The following is a 25,328-nucleotide window of genomic DNA, read 5'->3' as shown; positions in this document are numbered from 1 at the left end:
AAAATGGAACTTTCAGCATCTTGTTGTGTGGCTATAAAACCACATCCTATGTCTAACTAAAAGCCAACTCACCATGCCATGTTGTAGAAATAAGGTGCATAAACCCTATTGTTCTGTAGCTAAATTCTGACATCCTATCGTATTTTAATAATACATATTTTAAAATATTTTAATAATTAATCTTCTAATCATTATCATGTGAAAGATGTCTGTTGTACCTTGCCCAGCAAAGCTAAACGAGGTGTGTCAGTGTCCTTAATCTGTGAAAGATAAATTATAATGTGATTTCTGTATCATTCTCAAACCACTAAATGGTTTAATGTAGAAATGCATTTACTGGAAACAAAGATATGCCATTTGACCTTTCTCTTTGTAGTTCTCAGCACTGTGTTCAACAACTGCTGATTAAATGTTTCTCCTTTTTTCAAACAACCACATAATACCCGTTCCCAAGTCCTAATATATTTCACATCACTGATCAATGGATTCTTTTCATATATTTTTATGTGTGGCTGTGTGTGGCCTTAGTCCACAATAAGTTGAGATGTGTCTGTTGGTATTACCAACGTCTAAATTCCCTGCCGTTGTGTTTGTCAGGGGAAGCTACTGCTGTCACAATACAAGAGCACATTTTAACTGTTGTGACACTTCATTTGTCTGGGCAGCAGCATGCTTGAAAGGACGGCTGCCCCATTTTAGTGGAAGTATGTCAGACAATCAAACCTAGTTAGGCAAACAAGTTGTGACATATTAAATCATGCTTGAACTTTAAAAGCAGAAATAATGTAGAAACAACTTTAGTAAGTCCTGGAAAATAAATAAATAATATGGTTAGATCGTAAAACATTGTGTGCCAGCCAGTAAAAGCTGTGTATTCTGAAGATGTAAAATACATGTTTAAATAAATTAAAAAAATGCACAAAACCTTTTTGTACTTTTATATATGCTACAATAGTAGCATCGTAGCATAACAGTATTTGAAGTTTTTTAAAAATGTTGTTTGATATATATTTTATAGGTAATGTTTAGACCATTACTATTTAGTTCCTAACAGTTTACTATCTTGTAGAGACTGTTTACGACAAAGGGGTCATTTACTAGTCCTCTGCACCTCAGTTCCCACAATGCAATTTCTTTTCCAGTGATTCCAGCAAAACTGTGGTCGCCAAGGGGAGATGTGCTAATTGGTTATTATTCAAGTAATTTCCAATTGCTCCTAGATGTAAATTAGATGCAAAAAAAAATTGCTAAGTCCAGTTAGCAACATTACCAATGTTAAGAGTTGGAGTGGCACGTGTGCCCAATTGTTTAGAACATGTTGATGCAAGTACTTTTAAAGAATGGAATTTTTTTACTCAACTGCTTTGTGGGGCAAAGTCTTAAGTCTTTGTACTGAGGGATATATCAAGTTGTTGCATACATTTTTTTATTGCATTTGTATATGAATTATGCCAATTCCAGAGTCATTCATTTATGAAAACTAATCCTCCAATGAGAAATGTAACTTTCTGTGTAAATCTGGCTAAATATTCTGCATCCTGCAGCTAGCTGGAGTTGTTATTCATTCATATCATAGTTAATTACAGTTAATCACAGAATATCAATAAAATGTCATCCTTAGTGATGTTTGAATACAGTGTAATATAATGAAGCTGTAAGTATACAATAGTCTCCGTATGTTAGATAAGCAACAAGGTGATTGACATAGTGCTGCTAAGTAGCACACATTCATAAATTCTCTTGCATCTGTAATTAATTTTTTGTTATTGACTTTACAGAACTAGGGAACCCCGTGGGACAGTTTTATGAAGGGTTTGGATCCCCTTTAAGACCAATGATATCACAAAAGCATAATGTGAAACAGCGTGTAAGATTTAAGGGCCTTTTGATCACCACAGTTTCTCAGAGTGAATTCAGCATTTAAAGTCAACTGTGTGCCATAGCCCTAAAACAGTTTTATTTTATTTCTTCCTATATTTTGTCACACTGTTAAAATCTGGCATGCTGTTATAGCACTGCTGTTTATGCAGCAGCTCTTACACTCATCATGATGTGGCTCATTATTCATCTCTAGCTGGGTAGTTTGTTGAAGTCTTTAGTGTAAATGCAAAAAACAATCCTGCAGTATAATTACATGATTACACAGGTCAGTTAGGCTACTTGCCAGTTATTTCCCATAATCACAATAATACACATATAGACTTTCGAATGTCATTACATTCTTAATTTATTACAATTAAACCAAATGTCACAAATGTAAATTTATGACTTGAAAAAGAATATGACCTATCAGTTAAAAAATTACAACATTGTATTGCTCTTTTTAAACACTCATTGGAGTTTGAAGATATATTGCAATAGAATTTTATTGAACAAGATATAAACAATATATAAAAGTCTCCCATTGCTCTTGCCAGTTCTCAAAGGAAAAATATAGTCTGGTCTAGTGTGGACCTGTATTTTTATGTGTGTTTACATGCATTTTACAGATGAAATAAGAAAGGCTTTTTTGTATAATGTTTGATCCACAGCTTGGTGAAAACAATTCTTTTCAAGCTAAGAGTTTTCTTCTTTCCTTTTGTTCTTTTTTCTACCATTTTTCCATAGCATTAAGCCCAAACTTAATGAGAGATGCAAAAGTTTTTTTCTCTCTCTCTACAGTATATAGGAAAATATTTATATATTTTTGCTTCTAATACTGTACTGTGGTTAAACATCTGGAAATAATACATTGTGATAAATACCTTCAGTAATGGTTAAATGAAAAAAGAAAGAAGGCAGGCTTACTAGATTTTCCAGCAGTGGGCAACTGGTCATATAAACCTGTAACATTTAGGACCAAACTATGTTTTTTTACCACTCTATCATAATGCTGGACTATAGCTTTTCGTTTTAAACCTTTTTAAGTTTAAGTATTAATTCAACTAAGCATCTCAAAAGTAATTGACCTATCCTACCATGATATATTGAAATTGCTTACTAATTAGGTCTGCCTACACTCTTGGGCCCCCTGCTGTTGCCTAGTTGCCTGCTGTTGTCTAGTTACACCCCTGAGTCTAGCAACTCGTGGGTAGATCAACACTGTGGTAGAAATTTGGTGCATTTTAAAACAATAGTCAATGTTTCATTTTATAACTAGGCCTTAGTTCTAAAAGAAGTATAATTCCATTTATTAGAACATGAATTATGGTTTAAGGAAGTGCTGTTGTAACTATTGTTATACCATATATGCATTTTCTTTTCATTTCTTTATAACATGTCAAAAACTAAATGTCCAAGGAAGGGAACAGACACTATAAAAATATTTTTCAAATTAACTCATGGTTGTGAAAAAAAAAGTTGCTAAAATGAATCATAATAAATGTGCAATGCTATCAATTTGCAACTAGATTGGATAATATTTTGTTATAAAGAGTAAGCATTTTGCTCATAAAAATCCAAGTAAGTAACTAAAAATCAGTGGATAAAAAGTAAGAATGTACTAGGTTAATATTGGTATTATTAGAAGTAGAATGAGTATACATGATCAGTTTTAAGCAATGACCCTGTTATGCAGGATGCCTGATTTACAATGTAATCAAGCAGTATATTACTTTTTTAATACTTAAAGCTAAGGTTTGTACCTTGTCTTAGACCTGAAGTTAGTAAAGCATGACAACAATGTCAAATAAGTATTTAGATAAATTACCATGCAAGGTGTTCTGTAAACTAAAATATACTGTTGTTCTGGGGACATTTATTTGTATTTAAAAAGAAAACTGGGGGGGGGGGGGGATAAAAAGATTGGTAACTTGTGTTATCTTGGCCGATTCACCACTGACCTTGATAATAGTGTCCTAGTTTTTGTCCAAAATACGGGACAAAGCAAGATAATAATGTCCATGCTGGATGCAGATACAGTGGAGTAATAGATGTCTAAATTGCATCATCAGTATTCAATATAAATGAACTCATGATTAATTTTTTGATGGGGATCAAAAGGGTTAACCAGACAATTTGAGCATCATGGTGGCACAGGGACTAGCATTGCTGACATGTAGCTCTGGAGTCCTAGGTTCTGTTCCATCCACGGCATTATCTACAAAAAGTTTGTATCTTTCTCCTATATCTGTGCTCTTGGTTCTCAGTTTATCTCACATACCAAAAACATGCAGGAAGTTCAGTTAGCTTGTGATCATATGTGTGTGATTAGGACCTTTTGTGAAACGGACACAAAATTCAGTGCAAAAAAAATTCTCAGAGTGAGGAAAAAGTCAAAAAAAGTGCTAGTCATGGCAAAAAGGTTGCAGTCACATCAAATACATCACAGTTGCGTAAAAACAGTGGCACACTTCACAAAAAGTTCTGCAGTAGCCACGTTTCCCAATTTTTCACCATTTTGCATATTTTTCGGCGAAGCAAAATGGGACGTATTCGCTCATCACTAGTTTTACTAATATTCTAACTATATTTTATCTATCTTCATATCTTTAACACTAACATGGTCCTTCAAAATGCAGCTTACAATCCCATCCACTACACTTATCCAAGATAAATCAAACCCAGTCAGTGCATAGTCCAGTTGACTCCAAAGGAGGAAAATACATTTATTTTCATTTTATTATTTCAGTATATGTTATATACATTAATGAAACCAAAAGCTGAAGAAGCACATTATTATGTATGCAAGCAGAAAAGGGCATGTGGGTACATACCAAGTAAGCGTGTATTTTTTTGATGTACAAGTACATGCATGATCAAGTTTTAATTAAAACATTTTAAAGAAGGCACTAGGGATCACTATGTGGAAATAACCTTTCTGTCTTCAGCGCTATTTTTCTTCAGTTATGCATTTTAAGTCATGATTTAAACAATTGTATTAAAAACTGCATTCAAATAACTGCAAACAACAGCATGTTTTTTCATTTAATAAGTGCTAAGTGCTGTGCAGAATGTCTTGTTAAATTTGAATTAGGGATGTGCGAATGTCTATGAAACCCTTTTGTCACAAAACTACATACATATTTGCTGATCTAAGGAAAATATGAAATGAAGCTGCGTTTGCAATGCAATTAAGATTTTAGATGGTTTAAGTTGTTCAAAATGTTGTTGAAGTTAGAAAGGTATTAGGCATGGAAAAACAAAGGTTTACAAGGGAAATATCACAAAGTTAAAACAGCATCTAAAACACTCTATCTATCTATCTATCTATCTCTCTATCATCTATTGATATATATTTTTATACAGTACGCAAATAAAACAGACTTAATTGATGTATCTGGCACACAGACCTGTATGCCATTTCTTTTTAAAATGCATTGGGCGCATCACATGCTCCAGACTGTATTGTGAATCTATTTTTTTCCTGCAACATTCATACATATTTATAAATATCACCTCTAATTATAAAATTGCTGCATATTTTACAGTACTATAGTAGAAATACATTTATACATATTAACAAGCATGCATAAAAAATATGGACTGATACAAGTGAAGAGTTAAAAGCGTATGTGCATGGAATGCAAGGATGCAAGAATATCTGATTTTTTAATTAGTTACTTTTTGATTTTTGAAAATAACAAGGTCAAGAAAAGGTTCCTTAATGTAAGGGATATGGAATTGTAAGAATGAAACAATCATCATTTAGAGCTTAATTCATCCTTAGGTATTACAAACGGAATTTGAAATGTATAACCCATTTCAAAAACAAATGTGCAGCTGTCTGTGAATTAATGTGTGTCTGTCTGTGTTTGTGATATCCTCACAGGAACACAATTATTCTTAGTACATCTTTCAAGTAGTTTTATCTGCAGTTCTTTTCAGTGAAAACTCTAAGCCACCCACCTAACATGTTTCCTCTTCAAGACGCTTGGATGAAATATGTCAGATGAGCCACCTTCTGTGTTGTTTAGTACTTGTTTACTCATGAAGGTGGGCTGATTGCTAGCACAACATCAGGTATTGACAATACCCTGCACAGTTGTTTTAATTGCTCTAGATGTGTGTGTGTGTGTGTTTTTTTTTTTTTAAATATATATAACATAGGGGTAATTTACAAACTAGAAGGCAGGGTGCAAAGTGCACAGTCCATATTTTTTTTGCACTTTGCTCCCTACCCTTTAGTATAAATGAACTTACCGCCTACGCTACGGAAGGTGTTAAGAACAGGGCTTGCCTCCACCTGCCAACACTGAGTTGTGCACATGGTACCAGATTTTTCTATGCAGTAGGAGGTTCAGTGTCCAGCCAGACCATAGGCAAATGTGCTCTCTGCATGAGCACTAAGGATGCTGCACTTCTGCCCAGTGTCAAAGCAAATGACCCCTTATGAGTCTACTAAGGAACAAAAGAAGAATCAAACTTCAAGAAAAACCTCTATGTTCTGCTGTGATTTGCACAGCTAATGTCATTTACAAGAGTATTTTGCCAAGTGCCTAATATGTAACCTTGATGTTTTGTACTTCTGTTTGCAGAAGGAACCTGTTTCTATCACCTGATAATCCATATATCAAAGGCATCCTCTGACACAAATTTTTATTTGGAAATCAAATTCAACTATATAGAACTGATTTATGGGCTCTTTGTCTGGAAAATTAAAATAAATATACCATAATAAATCAATATACCAAAATAATAATTTTACCATTATAGCCACAAAATATTTACACAGATAATTAAAATGATATATACATTTTTATTAACAGAACATTTCTTACATGTACTTGTTAATATGAACTTAAAACACTGCAAAGTATGTGATATACAGATGTCAACAAATGTGAACAAAAAATATCACTGGCCTCTGATATAGTAATTTGGCCCTTGAGTTATTGATCATAACATACATGCAATGCCCTTGACCACAGACGCATTGATAGGTCAAGACGGTCCTCAGCCAATGGGTTTTTCACTTGCTCAATATTTTACCTAGCTTCAATTAGAGCCAGTGTCTAACCATAAATAAATATATAGATACATTTTTTATTTATACCAATGCTTATAAACTATGTGGTTGATAACAAAATAAGCATAATAAAGGGGTTTGTTTGAAAAGACTTACCTTGGCATGTATTGTTTTTCTCTTCATACCCTTCTTCGCACATACATTTTCCAATTGGGACAAGCCATTCCCCTTCAGCACTGCAATGCATTTTGGGGGCTTCTTCTTTCACGGAATTGTTGACACACAATCCTGATACTTCCAAGAGCTGGGAGGAGTCTGCACCAGTTATTGTGTCAGGAAAGACAGCTAAATTGCGAACCACCGATGGGCATTTCTTATAATAGACTCGCACAGAAACCAGAGCAATACAAGCTCCTAAGTCTTGAAAAGCAAGATAAAAGCCTTTTTTGGTCAGAGGTCCAACATCTCTTATTTCTGTATTTAGCTTCATGATTCTATCACCCAAGTCTAACTCTGTAAAACTCTCATCAGCTGCAATAGTGTCAATTTTGATATACTGGTTTTCCCGAATTTTCCTTCCATCCTCTTCATTTGATTCAAAATAATATACATTGAAAGTTTCTTTGCATGTCCCAAGTCCCCCTGGAAGACTATTACAATCTCGAAGAGTGAATTTTAGTTCAATGAATATCCGCGAGGCTCCTTCATTGGAGATCCAGCTTGTCAGTAACCAGTTGTTCTGACTCTGTTCCATCACTTTACATACTTGGTATGTATGTATTGGAGCATAGTTCTCATCTACCTCTCCAATTTCTTCCCACTGTTCAGAGACAAACAATATGCATTAAATTAATTACTTTACATAATTAAGTTAATAAAAGTGTAAAAACACTGCAATCTAAAAAAAAAATATAAGTATTTTTTTTTTAGATTGCAGTATTTTTACACTTTTCCAATAAATGGGCAGTGTTTTTACACTAGTCCAAGAAATGGGCTAAGACAGGTAAATTAGAGAGACAAATATATTTTAGAGTTTTGAGCGAGAGAGAGAGAAATTGAGTATTACAGGAAGTGTGAGTGTACTTTGGGTTTTGCTTGATCACAGTCTGACAGAGGAAGAATTGCCAAGAATGAGATCCTATAGGTATTAGCTCTGTTGCCCTTGAGTGGCTAGCATGACAAGCAGATCCTAATATTTTGGAGGAATGTATTTCAAAAATAATCTGTTCTGTTAAATTCTGTTATATTCTTCTAAATTATGTTGTTTTACCTGTTTGTATCCTATTTTGCATCTTGTTCTTGTCCATGAGAAGGAAGGTGACATAAGGAAAAATGGGTGGTGGGGACAGTGTTGCCCAAGGATATATTTATGTAAATATGTATATTTATTCTTATATACACATGCACATGAATATTCCTGGTTATAAGGGTTCTTTAATGAAATAGTTCAATCAAAAATATACATTTATCAGCTAAAGCTATTGACACATATCTACAGTAATAAACATACAAAATACAAAACAGCACTAAATCTAAATACAATATATAACTGATATTTACAAAAGATAATTATAAATGTGGATATGTTACATATAATCCCACTGCCTCCCTTATACTCATCCTTCCATGGAGTCAGGCATCTGTATCCTCACTCCAGGAACTCCAGGAACACACTAACTAAAACTTAACCCATGCTATTAACCTAGAGATTGGCCATAGGTTTATGTATCAAGTTCTGATTGAATTTGGGAAAATACAATTGAGGACAAAAGGGATTGAATTTCCAACTGCCCTTGGTCAAAAGGGAGAAGACTTAGGGGCAGATTTATCAAAACCCGAGTTCGAATCCCGAATGGGAAAAATTCGGATTGGAAACGAAAATTTCTGAAGATCGCAAATATCCCGAAAATGCTTACGAAAAAATCGTATTAGTCACGAAAAAATCGTATTAGTCACGAAAAAATCGTATTAGTCACGAAAAAATCGTATTAGTCACGAAAAAATCGTATTAGTCACGAAAAAATCATATTGGCGATCCGAAAGTCACGTAATTTTCGTAGCAAACCATTGCAAACAGCAGCAGTCTTTCCGAATTTTTCGCACGACTTTTCCGTGCGCCCGCGCGAAAACGCCGCGGCCGCTCTAAAAAATCGGGCGCGAATCCGCTCGGCACGTTCGGACCCGTTCGGGTCTTAATAAATCTCCCCCTTAGTAACTGTGTGCTAGATAGGATGTGTTTGAAGCTTGCATCTGTTGTATCCTGATTGTATCTAATATGTACATTACACAGCATCCTTAAATACACAAGTCACAATGTATATATAAAATACACACATATTCTATTTAATAGAGATATGACGCAATCAAGTCTCCCTGGGTTAACAGTATTCTTAAGTGCATGTCCTTATTTGAAGTCTCGTAACCAAAAGCATATTTATATTTCAGGGATCATTTCCTACATTAAAAGACTCTGTAGACTATTAAAATGTATCTGTGATTAAATTATGCCATCCTATTTGGCTCACTAACCACAATGGAGTAAGAAAGGAACAAAGGGGAAAGGAAAGCAACCAGCTAATCCAATACAATCCTGAGATAAACCTCCATTAAAATTAACACAGCCACTGGAGAACACAGAGAATAGAATGTGCTAAATGGTAAAATACAAAAGCTGCTTATCTACCAAAAACCACAGGGGAAGGAGAGCACAATCATATCTTGGCACACGCCTAGTGCTCTGCTTTCTTATCTTATCACTGTCATCTGAATCAGAAAGTGTACAGCAACTCTTATTTCTTTTCTGATTAACAGACCCTGGTTTGGCATACCCAGAAGGTTCTAATTCCCCAGCTCCCTGAAGGAAAAAACATTCATCTGAAATAATGCTAGTCTCCAAATCCCCTAAATAAATAAATATATATATATATATATATATGTTTGAAGCATAATAAACAGGATAAAATATTACTTAAATATGTGAAAAATGTGTCAATGTAATAAATTGCAAACCTTATTTGAGCATTGCATTGTATAAAAAAATATTTTACTGTATTATTTAAATATTCATACAGTTTAAGGCCAGAAAATCTAACTACTAAGGTACCAGTATTCCTTCCTGCTTGACCCAATAATTATTATTATTTTTTTAATTACATTTTAATTAAGCATTTTTTCGATTATGCATTTTCACTGAGAACAGCATTAAATTATGATTATGCACCTTTATATACATACATATATGTATATATGTATATATATATATATATACACAGTATAATGTCCGAAGATATTTCACAGTGCTATAGTGCATCATTCACATCAGAGCACTATACTTCAGTGACCCCTCTGCTTGGGGTAACACAGTGTCTCTATGCTTCCAAAATGTGCCTCCAAGAGAGAAATTTAAAAATGGGCACCTACTTTGAGGCCACTGGGAGCAACAACAAAGGGGATGATGAGCAACAAGTTGCTCACAAGACACTGGTTGGGGATATTGGCATTAGTGGAAAATTTTTAAAAATCTATTTTTTGTTTTTTTAATTTAAAAAAGGCAATAATTCTAAAATGTGAATGTGAGCATATTTATAACAAAATAGAATTTCAAAAACTTTATAACTGTGAAAAACTACTTGAACTTGAAGTGATGGGTGAATCTGTCCCGTTTTGCTTCACCAAAAACTTCACTCATCACTATTCATTTTCAATAAATATGCCAAATGTGAATTAATGTTGAAAACATGAATATAAATAAATCTCGCAATGAGTTTCAGGGATTCAAGTTTAAATTTGGGACTTTGGCCGCAAAAAAGCTAGAATAGTGAACAGGTCAAATTCGAATGTTAACAAATCTGCCCCATAGAAAAAAATACACATTCATGTTCAACTTCAAAAAAGCCCTGTAAAACTTTATTTTTAATATTAAATATTGTGCTTTCTAGCAATAATTTAAAAAGGAGTAACATCAGTAATTAGGTGTCATTATTGCCCAATCATTGTTTCAGCTTCAGGTACACAATGCATGTTCTCCACCAGCATATTCGGTCCAATCTGCAAGTGCTTATAACCACCCCTACTGCCTCCCACCGACCGTAAAACAAATTGCCAAAGGTAATAAATAGTTGAGCACAGATTCTACACAACATAATAAATCAGAATTTCATCATGGTGAATCACTACAAAGTACAATTTAAAGTTTAAGAAGTTAAGTGCTGAAATACAAAGCTGAATATTTATTTGCTGTTTTTTTAACTGCATACTAAATATCCATTTGAATCTATGATCCCCACACCAAGCAAAACACAAGTACAATTTGTCTGTCAAGTGTTCATTGTGTTCAGCCATTTATGAAAGAATCATCCTGAAGACAATTACATTTTAGGAAAACCACCATTTTTAGGCTCAGATGGAGATAAACTAGTAGTGATACTATGCTGACACATGCAAATCAAAATTGTGTTTCGTTTCATTAATTTTGATGTTGGCTGTTTTAAAAGTTGCATAAAACTTAATAGAAAGCCTGAATTTTATTTCATTGTTTGAGAAAATGGTAAAATGCTGGCGTTGCTAGGTAGAATACTTAATATCAGTATCAGATACAGTTACACATTAGACTTACTGTACATATACAGTACCTATATCACTATACTTATAAATACAGTATACAAACCATAAAGAGCAAGGGAGTTGCAGAGAATATGAATGTGAAAACCTGCCAAAAAGTACATGTGTCAAATCCTCATAAAGAACAACAATATAATTAGATTTTTAGTAAGCAACCTTTTTGAAACATGAATTATATTCCACCATTTTGCAAGGTTTCTTTTTACCAATGTGTCTACAATAATGAGCAGAATATTGCTCTATCTCTAGTTCTTTTTGGAGTTTGAAATGTCCACAAGTTTTCTATAATTTCTTATAGAGATCATACAGATACTTTTGATAAATTATCAAAAAGTCAGGTTTTATTGTCACAGTTAAACATATAAGGGGTCAATATATCAGGTTTATACAAATACCCATCTCTGAGGAGTCCAGGTAGGCACAGGTATATGTATTATGTTTTAATTGGTACACATTTGCAATCATTACTGTACCTACAGCTTTACTAAATTATTCCTATAGGCTATACACTGATGCAATGTGGGACTTTTTAACTTCTGTCTTTCATGCCACAGGTGCAAAATTTGGTCCCATTAGTAGTTAGAAATGCTGTATTTTATACTTACTGCATCAGCCAAAAGTTTAAGAATCTCTATAACATTAATGATTCAGCCATTCAAAATTGTGCACAGGTGGTCACCCATCTTGGGTTTATCAAGAGTGTCAATGACATGCACATGGTCAGTGTGGTCTGGGCAGCTGTTAAGAAGCTAAGCTTAAGGGTCTTCACAAAGCTTCAAGCAGAAAATAAGGTTTGTCTGTTAAAGAACCGATGCTACAGGGCTGATTATTAAATTCTGATGCAACTTTCATTAGTTTCTGAGCTGTAATGAGAATCCAGATAAATTACTACTCAGCCTTGTATTTTGATTTTTATATATTCTTTATATTGTAATTCAATCCCTAAACTTCAGTAACAAACTAGATATTAGAGTATGTTTTGTGAATCAAAACCTTCAATTCACTTGTATTTTTTTTGGAACAATCATACTAGATACACAAAGATTAGTACAGGTTAGTAAACTGTGAACACCTAAATGCAACTTACAAGAGTGAAGTGGCAGGACATGGGTGTAAATATACATGACCTTAAATGTTGTGTAATTTAACCCATAGGTGCAATATGCATAGAATACCCCGTACTTACTGCTAGGTCAAGGCAGTTGTTGGTAATTGATCTTCCTTGCACCAGAGTATGCTTTTCTTTGCACCTCATGCATAAAAGTAGGCATTCAAGGTAAACTGGTGCAAGACAAAACCATAGATAAGTCCAAGTAGGGTAAAGCTTATTATGCAACTTTAACAGATGCAATTCTTAGCTACTTTAGTACCTCCAATTTATTGAGGAGCCTTAAGGAGCTGGTGCCTAATATTTATTTAAAATTCAGCTGAACAAGGAGATAAATAAAAATACCACTTAAGTACTTGGGCAGCATATTGCCAATCTCCGAAAAATAGCATGTAAAATGTTGTCTTCAACTTTCTTTAGCCTTTTGCTGTGTGATTGTTACTCTCAGTAACTGAAACAATGATACACTGTGTATATTTTTTCCAAAGCAAATTTAATGAGCCACAGATATGTGGTACAGAGAGATCTGTCCTGTCATTTGACCTTTAATGATCTGTGCTTGTTATACTGTGATGACACCTAGCAATTACTGGTTTGTAAGCAATGCTATATTGAGCCCTTGAACATATCTTAATTGAATTCAGAGGCAATGCCTATAATTTCCTTTGTATTGTTTAAACTAAAGCAAACTTAAAAAATAATTTGCCTCCAGCTAAGCTTAGCATTTGAGCGGAGGCGTTGCTGCCATGAGGTGAATTGAAAAACTCGCCTCAGGTGGCAACGCTCCAAAAATTACCAAAGGCAGCAAAAATCCACTTCTGGTAACTTTAAGAGCTGCATTTTCATTTCTGAAACCAGAAATTTGGCTCTGCTAGTGCAGAGAGTGCAATTGTGCTCTCTGTTTTAGCAATGCGGTCTGGACCCCCTCCAGGTGGTGAGGGCTGCATTACAGCAACATTACAGCAGCCGCCTCAGGGCGGCTTTGGGGCCAGAAACACTCCCGCATTTGAGAAACAATTTTTTTGCTGCTTGATGTTTAACATAACAAAACACATGCTACTGGCTTAACCAGAATTTAACTTGCCACAGGGTATACATAGATAAGCATACACAAAAACACACATACACACTGCTTATTTTTTATGTGTATTGTTTTCAGTGCTTTCTAGAAATAGTGTCACATACTGTACTTGCTTATTGAAAATGAATGCAGTCAGATGGTTGGAGAAATAGGAAATTGTTGTATTATTTGTGTTGTAAATAGTGGAACTCTTCCAACAATTACGCATACAAATCATTGAAAAGCAATTCGAATGTCAGTTAGAGCAAAGAATAACACTGGGTTCTGGTTTTTATCCCATTTTTTCTTAATATGCTCCTTACCTCTGTTGTCTCATTAACTTTTTTCCAGTTATTAACTTATGTAATATACTATGAGAATCCAGTCTATAGCAGTTTATCATTTATATAATTTTTGTCATGTATATCACCTATACAGTGGAGTCAAAAATGTTGTGTTGCACAAACAGATGATAATTATAACGAAACTGATTATAAGGAAGAGTATTAATCACTATGAGCTGTTTCTCATGGGATGCTTCCTTATGATATTCCATCATATTATTGTTTGCAAACCTAGTTCTTAAACTGCTGCAAGAATATTATAAAGTCAATATTAACTCATAACACTCAAGGGAATAATGGTTAGAAACAATTTTGCAGATGAATGCAATAAACTACAGTATTATTTTGTGTTAGGGACAACGTAAATACAGAACAGCTATATGCAAGGTCATATATAAATATATAGCTAAAGTATGTTCTTTTTCACAACTATACTACATGTTTGGAGATAAACTAATGTTAATGGAGCCTGTGAGCAGGCTGTGGGCCATAAACAGCATGTAGATCTCTAGTGGATAGCCCTAAATTCAGTCTAGATTATCAACCATCCTCAAATTCAGTTTACTGAAACACATTTAAGAAACTTCAGTTGTCCTTTAAAGAGGTCTTAAGTATTAGGTCCTGGAACATCTATTTTGGCACCTAGTTTAACTTCATGCAGTGGCAGTGCCCAAAGGACAGGGGACCAGCTGTATGACAGTCCCTCTCCCCAGCTCCATTGTAATACTGACTAGTCTCATCAAATAACACCCTATTAAATGTGTTAGTGACAACTCAACGCTGGATTTGCCTGAATCATTACAAGAGTCTTGATATTAAGTCCATTTAATGCTTCCTGTAGGTAAAGCCCTAATGAAGGGATATAATAAAGTAATTGCTGAGTTTTGTGTTTGTGCATAAGATACATGTTCTTAACTTGGGGATGTGCAGGTGATTAGGTTGAACAGCAGGGGCCTATATCATTTACATTAGTTACCACTGATTAGGAGATGCATTAATGTCCATCTGTTTCACTGTGGCTGGAAGGGGTTCTACATTATTGCGATATCAATGGGAGTTCAAGGAAAAAATCTGCTTGATTTACAATAATGACAATAAACTGGCACTGCACATCAAGTGTTTGCCTGAGCAACTAGTGAGCATCACATTGGAATGGCTGTCTGCATTGTTCCCCTACAAGGGTAACAGGTGATGTTTGTCTATCTGCCAACAGTACTGTTCCTGCCATTGGGATGCAATAGATGGCACTTTTACAGCCTTAAGCACAATGTGAAACACGGACACGTATCAGCAAGAATGCAGCATTTTTTTTTCATTCATAAATTATACATTGGGGTCAGAACCTTTCTTTTCTAGGTTCTGGAGATGTGACAAAGAAGGAATGATCCATTAGCACTTTTGACAACCTCTTGTGAAGGTTGTTACTTTGGTTTGCTGTTTGTGATCCTGCCCTAATGTGTATTGCTTCAACAGCTGTACTATTACTACTTCAATAATAAAACTTGCAATATTAGCCACAAGTGCTTTTGCAAATGATAACTATGCAGAATTTGGCCTGTAACCTAATGCACTTCATCCAAAATGATTTAACCATTAACATTCATATTTTACACTGTATTAAATTACAGTTTGTTCTCTCCAACTGGCATGTTAATATCCTGATGCATACTTATATTGCTCTCCTTCGCAGATGGTTTATTGTAATGTACTTTACTGTGATATTCCCATCTATCTCTTGAGAATGGGCCATCCAGCACTAACTGATGTCACCCTCTATAGGAACATTTTCTTTTCTGAAGGAAATGGCCAGATTCATTTTTAATTACGGTAGATTTAAGTACATCCCTTAACTCCTCTGTAACTTTCTTGCCTGCACACACATTTTCACTCTTAAAGGTATATTTTAAACTCCCTTGTTTAAAATTGCTTTATCTTTATAGCCTTACATCTATCTATCGTTATATGATTCATCTGAAATAATTTTTTATGGAATGAAAAGGTTTAATATACAACCTGTTCAGTGCAGAAGCTCTTCAAAGTATCCTTGCACCAGCAGCGGAGATTTGTGTCCATAAAATGATTGGTAAAGCTAAAACAATTTAGTCTTTTATGGGTAAAAGAAAACTTTTAAAATAGGGGAATCCAAAGTCTTAGAACCTTTTGTTATAAGGGATGCCGAACATTGCTTACTTTAGTGACTCAATACATCAGCTTACAAAGTGTTCCTCAACCATAAATCAGTCTCTCCACAATAGGAGCAATGTGGTGAAGTAAATGCTTCCTCCAAGGATAAGAAAGGCAAATATTCTGTACAGACATAAAGACTGTCCTAAAGTAGCCTTAAAAGCATAATGTACAAATTGAAATGCCAGCCATGAATTTCTCCAGACCCAGTTCCTCCTGACCCAGTTCTGGCAATTTTAGTGCAGTATCAACCACTCTAGACTGCAAACATTCATATCCTACTGTTTGTGTCTGTAAGTTAGCCATGCACTAAGATTGTAAGCTCCACGGGGCAGGAATCCCCTTACTCTTGTGTCTTTGACACTTAGCTCTTTATCTAAGTGTCAAAGTAACTGCATTGATGTATTAACTGTACTTTGTATTTGTTATTATAATAATACAATACACAACTCTGTGTACATAAGTAACACTATATAAATAAAAAATATATTTATACATAAAAATTATTATTAATAAAAAGTTTACTGATTCATGGATCAATTAGCTAATATACATTTTTAGAGAAAGGTGCTAGAGAGTGTTAAGTTGAAGAAAGAATTTTGTTTTTTATATAAATTGCTATATTAAAATTAAAAAAAAACTGCCCTTATTTTGCTTAGCAAGTATCCTATAGAGGCATTATCATATCTTTTGTCTTTCTTCTGTCTTTGAAGAGAGAAAATCACTTAAAATGTTTTAAATTACTTTACTGGATAAGCAACATAAGGGAATACCAGCTTTGACAGTTAATAATGGATGTATACAAAGCCAACAAGGGCAAGACCCTTGCATTATGATGGCCATGAACCTGTAAGGCAGATATGCCTGGTGAAGAATTGGTGTTTTGTGCTCTGCCTCACAGAAACCAGTCTCTATAATTTACAGCAATAACATGCTTGTAGCTCATCTCATGGCACACCACCTGCTTGCACTTCTCAAAAGACATCTGTGGGCTAATGGGTCAATTTGGGGATGCGTGAGCTAATGCTGTACATACACACATCATGAAGCTTGAATACAAATAGCTGGGTCAATCTGCCATTATTTATATTCAAAGTTATTATATAGAAGTTAACAAAATTGTTATGTTTGATTTTTAAAAATGCACAAAAAAACCCAAGTAAACACCATGTTGTGAAGATAAAAATTTAAATTGCACTTAACTAATGTTTTTAATAAAATATCACCCATTATGTCCTACATGAATGCTAAGCTACCCCTGAATGCTACTTACTTAAGAAACTTGTTACAAGTCCGCTAATTGCTAGGACGATGTTAAGAAGTATATTGCATACATTTTACAGAACTGCTCCCTAAGTGGTTATTTTGGAAAATGTACACACTGCAAGCAGCGGTGGCTTAATTATCCACTCCCCCTCTTGTCTCCAACTTTCTAGTTTTTTCTCTTAAGTGTTATGCAAATGCAAACACAAGATGGCTACAAAGTAATTATGGATGATGGGAAAATAAAAACCCTCTCGTTTCAACTATAGGGCAGCCGAGTAAAATGAGATCATGAAAAATAAATATTGTGCAAGAATTAGGGAAAGCAACTTGGAACCTTTTTTTTCAGTCTCTCAATTAGAGTATAAATATACAATTGCCATCTTGACTAAATATTTTCCTAATGTTTTTTTTGAAGGAGCTGGTACATATAGCAGATATAGCAGAATACTGCAATATTTCTGTTCCCCAGGCTGTAATCTGTCCAGAACATTTTGCACAGATACTATTACATTCATGACTTTGTCTTGACAACTGCACCCATAAATCAATTTCAGATCTTGGATAAATCATTTTCCTGTAATCAGGGGCTATTCAGCACAAATTTACATCTCATTTCTGTTGACCAAACAGTCACATTAACGCTCTGAAGCTTATTCAGGCTTAAATGATTATATTCCCCTAATAAACACTGAAGTCCTTTCAGTCTGGGTGGCGTGAGTTGCATTAATGTGTTTCTGTAAGAGGGGCTCAGCAAAGTCAGCATTGATTGCTCTTGGTGGCTGAGACGCTAAAGAGAACAACTGTTCTGCTTTCCCACTGATGACTACAGTCATCACTGGTGTTCACCAGTTAAAAGGCAGTAGGGTCAGGGGATTTTGTGGTATAAAAGTATTTAAAGTTTCATTTCAATTATCATTCCTAATAATAGAAATGAATCCTTTGTAACTCAGTGTTGGGAATTCTTTTAGCTTACCACTTGCCAAAATGGAAGAGATTTGGGATTAAATGTAACACGCCATAGTGTTCGTTGGAAAGGTGTTTATCAAGGCCACCAAATTTTTTTCACTCCTTTCTGTGGGTGTATTAATATGTAGTCTTGTGTATATTAATTGTAGTTCTACTTTTTTGATGTAAGTAGTAGAATATGGGGAATTTAGTACATTAAAATGATTGAGGTTCTTTTGCAATTAATTACTTTTCCAGTCTAAGGCTAATGCCAGACGAGGAGTAGGGCGGTATTTTCAGCAAGTTCTTTTCCACTTGCCGAAAATATCCGCCCTACGCCTCGTCTGGCATTAGCCTTATTGCTTACATTTTGTAACTGCCCAGTGATATAAATAATGATCGTTCTTATCCTTATCTTACAGAAGTGCATGCTGATGTAATTGTGACATATGTCAAGTTCATCTATATTCTCCCACTGTGCTTTTTTTCAAACACATAGCAGTTTTCTCTGTTAAAAATAATATCTTAGTATCGGATCAATTAATTTCTTGTTGTTAGTAGAATGCTGATTAGGCTTATATTTTCTGCCATCAATAACGCTATACAGGGTATAGCAAATACATTGGAAAGGGTAATGTGGTAATGAGATACAGTACCTCCACTGTGATTTGACTAGAATACTAGTCCCAAAAGTTCACTGCTACTTCTGTTGTTTATCGAGCAGTCTGATTGATGTTAATTATCACAAATAAGCTTGGGAATTACAAGTTCATGTAGAGCAAAGCATAAAAACGATGTATTCAGAATATTGCACCGCTGTTATGAAACTAACCATCAGGAGGCCTTGTTTCAGTGATTTTTCTAAGCTGTTTTGCATACTATAATAGACATTCTTTAAATCTATTGAAAGTAAAATGAAATCTCTCTTTGTTTAAGAGCAAACAACTATTATACATCATAAATATGCTTCATATGTTTGGTCAAAACATTTTCTTGGCTTCAAAGTCACAAAACAATTAGCAGATACAGATACCAAACCACCAAAATGTTGTTAATTTTAATAGGGGAATATTTTAATAATGGGATCTGGGGTTTTTAGGCAAAACATTTCTTTTTTTGTGTTGACGTCCTTTAAAAGAAAATAATCTCAGTGGTTCTCATAAGTGTTTTAAAAATTGCAGTCTAAAGGTCCCCATAAGGTCTAAGGGACCGATATTGGCAGCTAGGATCGGCCCGTGTATGGGCACTACTGACGGGCCTGCCCGACCGATATCAGGCCTGAAATCGGCAGATCTTGATTGGGCAGGTTAAAAAATCTAGTTGGGTCGGAGACCGCATTGGCTCATTGATGCGGTCCCCAGACCGACTTTGCCTATACCCGTTGTTATAATTTGATTGTTTGGCTCCAGGGCCATATGATTGAATTAGCCTGGATTCTCCCGATATCGCCCACCCATAGGTGGGGGATATCGGGAGAAGATCAGCTTGTTTGGCGGATCTTAAGGTGTATGGGCACCTTTATGCTGGAATCAGGCAAAAAGTCACTGATATATAAAATAAGAAATACAATAGGGGTCAATTTTTCTGCAGTCAGTGTGACATAAAGCTCCTTGAACTTCGGTTGGACTAGGCCCTGCAGAGTCCTTCCTGCCTTCCATTCCATAGCTTGAGGGTTCCCTTTGCACCCAGCATCAATAAGCGAAATGTAAGGTCCCCATACACCTTCAGATCCACTCGCTTGGCGATGACGCCAAGTGAGCGGATCTTCTCCCGATATCCCCCCGCCTACAGGTAGGCGATATAGGGAGAATCCAGGCTAATTCGATCGTATTATAATGACGGGTATAGGCAAAGTCGGTTAAAAAATCTAGTCGGATCAGGGACCGCATCGGCTCGTTGATGCAGTCCCCAATCCGACTAGATTTTTTAACCTGCCTGATCGATATCTCGCCGATTTCAGGCCAGATATTGGTCGGGCAGGCCCGTCGGTAGTGCCCATACACGGGCCGATTAGCTGCCAAATGTCGACTGATATCGGCAGCTAGAATCGGCCCGTGTAAAGGGACCTTTACTTGTGCCTAAACTTGCACAGCAGACACCAGAAAATATGCCAGTATGCCATATGAACTTCTGTGTAATATGCACCATATTAATAAGCATATCACCCCCTTCTGCACTGTGGGGGAAAACATGGTAATTGCACTAGCTATTTGCCCTTATTTTTTAAACAGATTTAATAAATATTCACAAGTTTAGTGGGTTTTTTTTAATAATAGCAACATTTTTCCAATTTGATTTGTATACCTTACGGAAGTTATTGTAATTATAATCAATGAAATATTCTGTATTGTTTATTGAATAATAAAGTTATTTATCAGTATCTCACTCTCAGCAACCTGTTACTCTTCGAGCTGAGGTCTGGGTCTGATTTTGATTGACAAGTAGGTCTAACACGTCTTTTAGGGGGGGCTCCCTTTCCTAGCAGATGTTTAATAGCCAACTCAAGTACAAACAAAAGCTAACAAAATAACTGACTCTAGCACACACATTGCATGCAGAGAAACAGGATTTCCATCACAGCCGGTTATTCTGAAAGAGTGAGCTCTAATATCTGTTCTAGGCAGAAGGTGTAACCCCCCCCCCCCCAAATGATCAAAAAAAATATTTAGAAAGTTTCTTATTTCAGTGTGATGAAGCTTAAATTAAATTTTATTTTTTACGATAGCTCTGCTTCTGCAGCACATTTCTGCATTGAAATCCATATTTTAAAAGTGCAAATAGATATTTTAATATTTAATTTTGAAATTTCACATGGGGCTAGCCATATTCTTCAGCCACATGACTTGTGCTCTGATAAACTTTAGTCACACTTTACTGCTGTACTGCAAGTTGGAGTGATATCACAGCAGAACAATGGGAAGCAAGATAGCAGCTCCCAGTATATATCAGAATAGCACTCAATAGTAAAAAAAAAATCCAAGTCTGGCTTGGGACTCCTCCAGTTACATGGGAGTAGGAGAAACAATAGGTTATCTGAGAGAAGTTCTAATGGGTAGCACTGACTCCTTCTGAAAGCTCAGAATCAGGCACAATGCACTGAGATGGCTGCCTACACACCAATATTACAACTAAAAAAATACATTTGTTGGTTTAAGAATAAAAGTTTAAATGGCAGAGTGAATTATTTTCTATGTAAGCAGTGTAATTTAGAAATAAAAAGTATGCCATAAAAATCATGACAGAATCCCTTTAACACTGGTGTGTTTTTCCACTAGCTCCTGTGTCCTCTAGTAAGACATTAGGATAGTGGCTTTAGGAAATATGTAGTGACGATAATAATAAAGACATAGCATTAATATGTTGAATCAGCCTGTAAATCAGGGTATGGAAAAATAATTGTTTTCCTTTTTTGTTTTACCTTTTTGACATTTCTCACCATTTTGTCATAAAAATGTATTACAATTGTAAACAAAAAGAATGTTAAAACTCTGTGAACCAAACCATAATAAAAATGTTGAGCCAGTTAGCTTGTATCACTATGCAAATCAAGTTGTCAAAAGCCTTGTACATTTTGCTGAAACGTAACTTCAGACTTTTGGAAGCTTTCTTTGCATAGCATTTGACTCTGGATACAAAGTTCACAAAAAGGCTAGCCAAAGAGGTAACACTATCATCTGGAAGAAATGCAGCTTTCAATGAAGCCTAAAAAAATACAGAAGAAAATGATAGGTAATGATAGATTACACAGAAGATATTGTGTGAGGGATTTCAGTACAGGTATGAGATCTCTTATCCAGACAACTCCAAATTACAGGAAGGCCATGTCCTACAAAGTACATTTTAAGCAAATAATTCAACATTTTTTTAAGTACCCTTTTTTCTGTGATACTTAGTTTCTAGTACTTAAATAGATAGCATACATCCATATTTGTGGCAAAAAAAAACAAAAATCCATATTTGTGGCAAAACAAAAAAAAATTATAGCATTAATTTAATATTTAAATATTTTTTATTATGTATAATTCTGATGACCTCTCATCTGCTGGAAGGAACTGTTGAGAATTTATTGTATGGTTCCATATATTTATTAGGGATGCACTGAATGCAGGATTCGGTTTGGGATGCAGCCTTTTTCAGCAGGATTCGGTTGAATCCACTCTCCTGGCACGTGACTTTTTGTCACATATGGAAGTTCAACATGGAAGTTGAAGGTTTTTCGCCATGTGCTGTATTACAGTATTTGCCCGAATCTTTTACAAATGATTCGTGATTCGGCTGAATCAGAAAATAGTGGATTCTGTGCATTCCTAATATTTCTAATATTTCTAATATATCTTACTGTATGCCAAGTACAATATATATCAGTAAGTTCAAAATCATACATTGTAGATACAGTAAATGAGTAACAATATTTCATCAGAGGAAATTCCAGTACATTAGGCCCCACTCAAAGTCCAATAAAGCGAATATTTATTTATTAGGATGCAATAAAATAAACACCAATAAAAATCTGAATGAAATCTATTAGTGTTGATTTAATTGCATTCTAATAAATAGGGTACGTTTCTTGTGAATAATCAAGCTGGATTTGTGTGGTTCTGTTGGCCATATATGTGTGAATATAGTGTTCATTATTTGCAAATATAGGGTTGCATAATGTTACCTGTGTAAATAACCCAAATAAACAAAGCATCTAATAAATAAGGGGGCTAGAAAGCCTTAAAAATGTATTTTTTAAATACATAACTGTGGTTTGTCATTTCATCTAACTGCTACAGCATATATAAATTATGGTCTAGCAAGCTGACATTTACAAGGAAAAAATAGATTAAATTTGAAATGCAAAATATAGCAGCCGTGTCAACAGAAATAATACAGTTAATTTGTGTGTATATATACAGTATATATATATATATATATATATATATATATATATATATATATATATATATATATATATATATAAAGAAGTTGAGAGCCGCACACACAGGGACTTTGCAAAAAGATAAAGTATTTATTGAAAAAGACTCAACGTTTCAAGCACTAACGGTGCTCTTCTTTAGGGCCAAAACCCTGAAGAAGAGCACTGTTAGTGCTCGAAACGTCGGATCTTTTTCAATTAATACTTTATCTTTTTTGCAAAGTCCCTGTGTGTGTGGCTCTCTGCTTCTTTATTATTACTTCTGCCAGCACCCAGGGCTTTTGATCTTTTATAGGGTGTGCTCCATTTGTTCCTGTATATATACTGTATATATATATATATATATATATATATACCATATGCTGAATAATACATTTATAATACATTTATATATATATATATATATACATACGTATTATAGAAATGTATTATTCAGCATATGGTAAATAGTATATACAGGGGCAATACCTGTTAACATTTCAAAGAACTCAGCTCATAAATACCATGTTAGTATAATCATATATGATTTTTTATTAAGCTCATATTTACACGGATTGGGTATTAGGTAAATAAGTTTATATTAACAGTGACAGGGAGAAACATGTAACTTTACTATACAGAATGTTATTCTGCAGTGCTTTCTATCACATGGCTACAACAGCCAGAGACACAGCATTGACTGTTGCATCTGATCAAATGACACAACTTTCTATCAGCCTTTTGTGCTAAACACAAAGGAACCAATATCTGCCTTAATGGATGTCAAGCTCAATTTGCAGTGTGAATGACTGAAAGTGTTTGAAGTTGAAACCTGACAAGACAGAGGTGGTAATTGTGGGAGTTTACTGGATGATAACATTCACAGTGGTGTCTAACAATTGGACTTATATGGATATAATAATCACATTTCTCATTTAACATTTCTTGTAGCTATGTTTGAAAACTGTATCCAAGTAGATTATCTGTAATCCATTATCGTGTATCATTGAAAAATATAATTTGAAATGTATAAAATTCTTATTTTTTATTATATGATCCAGATTCCAGTAATTATTAACTTTATACATATATATATTTTTTTCTGTCTCAGTGGGTAACATTGTTGCATTACAGCGCTGGGGTCCGGAGGTTAATTCCATCCAGGGAACTATCTGCAAGGAGTTTTTATTTTCTCCCCGTGCCTGCATGAGTTTTCTCCTGGTACTCTGGTTTTCTCCCACACTCCAAAAACATAAAGACATTTTAATTGGCTTTTGATAAAATTTGACCTACTGTGTGTAAATGTGATAGGGATTTAGATTATAAACTGCACTGGGGCAGGGACAGATGTATAATCTCTGTAAAGTACTGCGGAAATGTGTGTATATAAATACCAGGAAAATAAATATAGTTTATTAAAATTGTCTACCCAATTTTTAGGAAAAATGAAAAGGAATTGCCAAGCATTTATATACCTTTATAAATGTGCTGTTAAATAAATAATTTCTCACCTCATCTCATCAATTTTCCTACTGTTCAAACTTTACCAGTGTCATTCCCAGCAGTGAGCTCTTTCTTTTCATGTTATTCATTTTTGGTGTTGAGCTCTAAATTCTACTTTTCAGTCTGGCCTATCTATTAGCAAGCATATGGTAAGTGGAGGAATTAACCCTTAATAAGTAGTCTGTTGATACTCAGGTAAAAAGTACAATGATCCTTCAATTTGATAGTGGCTGCATTGTTAAGCCCCAGGTTCCAAAACAACAGATACTATGAGATGGACATAAGCTACCAGCAAAGGTGCTTGATTTCCCATGGCTCATTTAACAGAACACTCTGTTATTTTTTTGCTTGGCCATACAACTGACCCTGAACTCTGCAGTTAAATATAAAAAAAAAACAAAACAAAGCTAAACAGAAAAATGTAACTGCGATATCGCTTTTGTCATGTTGATCAGTGAAATTTGGAGAACTGTGTTTAAGACACACAAGAAACTGACCTGCCACACACAAAA

The 25,328-nt window shown here is 34.8% G+C and overlaps 1 protein-coding gene across 3 annotated transcripts in view; it reads right to left on the bottom strand.

Moving 5' to 3' along the window:
- epha5 (EPH receptor A5) overlaps window positions 1–25,328 on the bottom strand; it is a 174,586-nt gene that overhangs the window by 102,696 nt on the left and 46,562 nt on the right. For all 3 annotated transcript variants that reach the window (XM_031903379.1, XM_012955378.3, XM_002936460.5), the window contains exon 3: window positions 7,043–7,706. In XM_031903379.1, the coding sequence (XP_031759239.1) occupies window positions 7,043–7,706 (664 nt within the window). The remainder of the gene's footprint in view (window positions 1–7,042; window positions 7,707–25,328) is intronic.

The sequence above is a fragment of the Xenopus tropicalis genome, chromosome 1 (assembly GCF_000004195.4).
Source record: "Xenopus tropicalis strain Nigerian chromosome 1, UCB_Xtro_10.0, whole genome shotgun sequence".
NCBI classification, from domain to species: domain Eukaryota; kingdom Metazoa; phylum Chordata; class Amphibia; order Anura; family Pipidae; genus Xenopus; species Xenopus tropicalis.
This window is presented reverse-complemented; position numbering and strand designations above follow the sequence as displayed.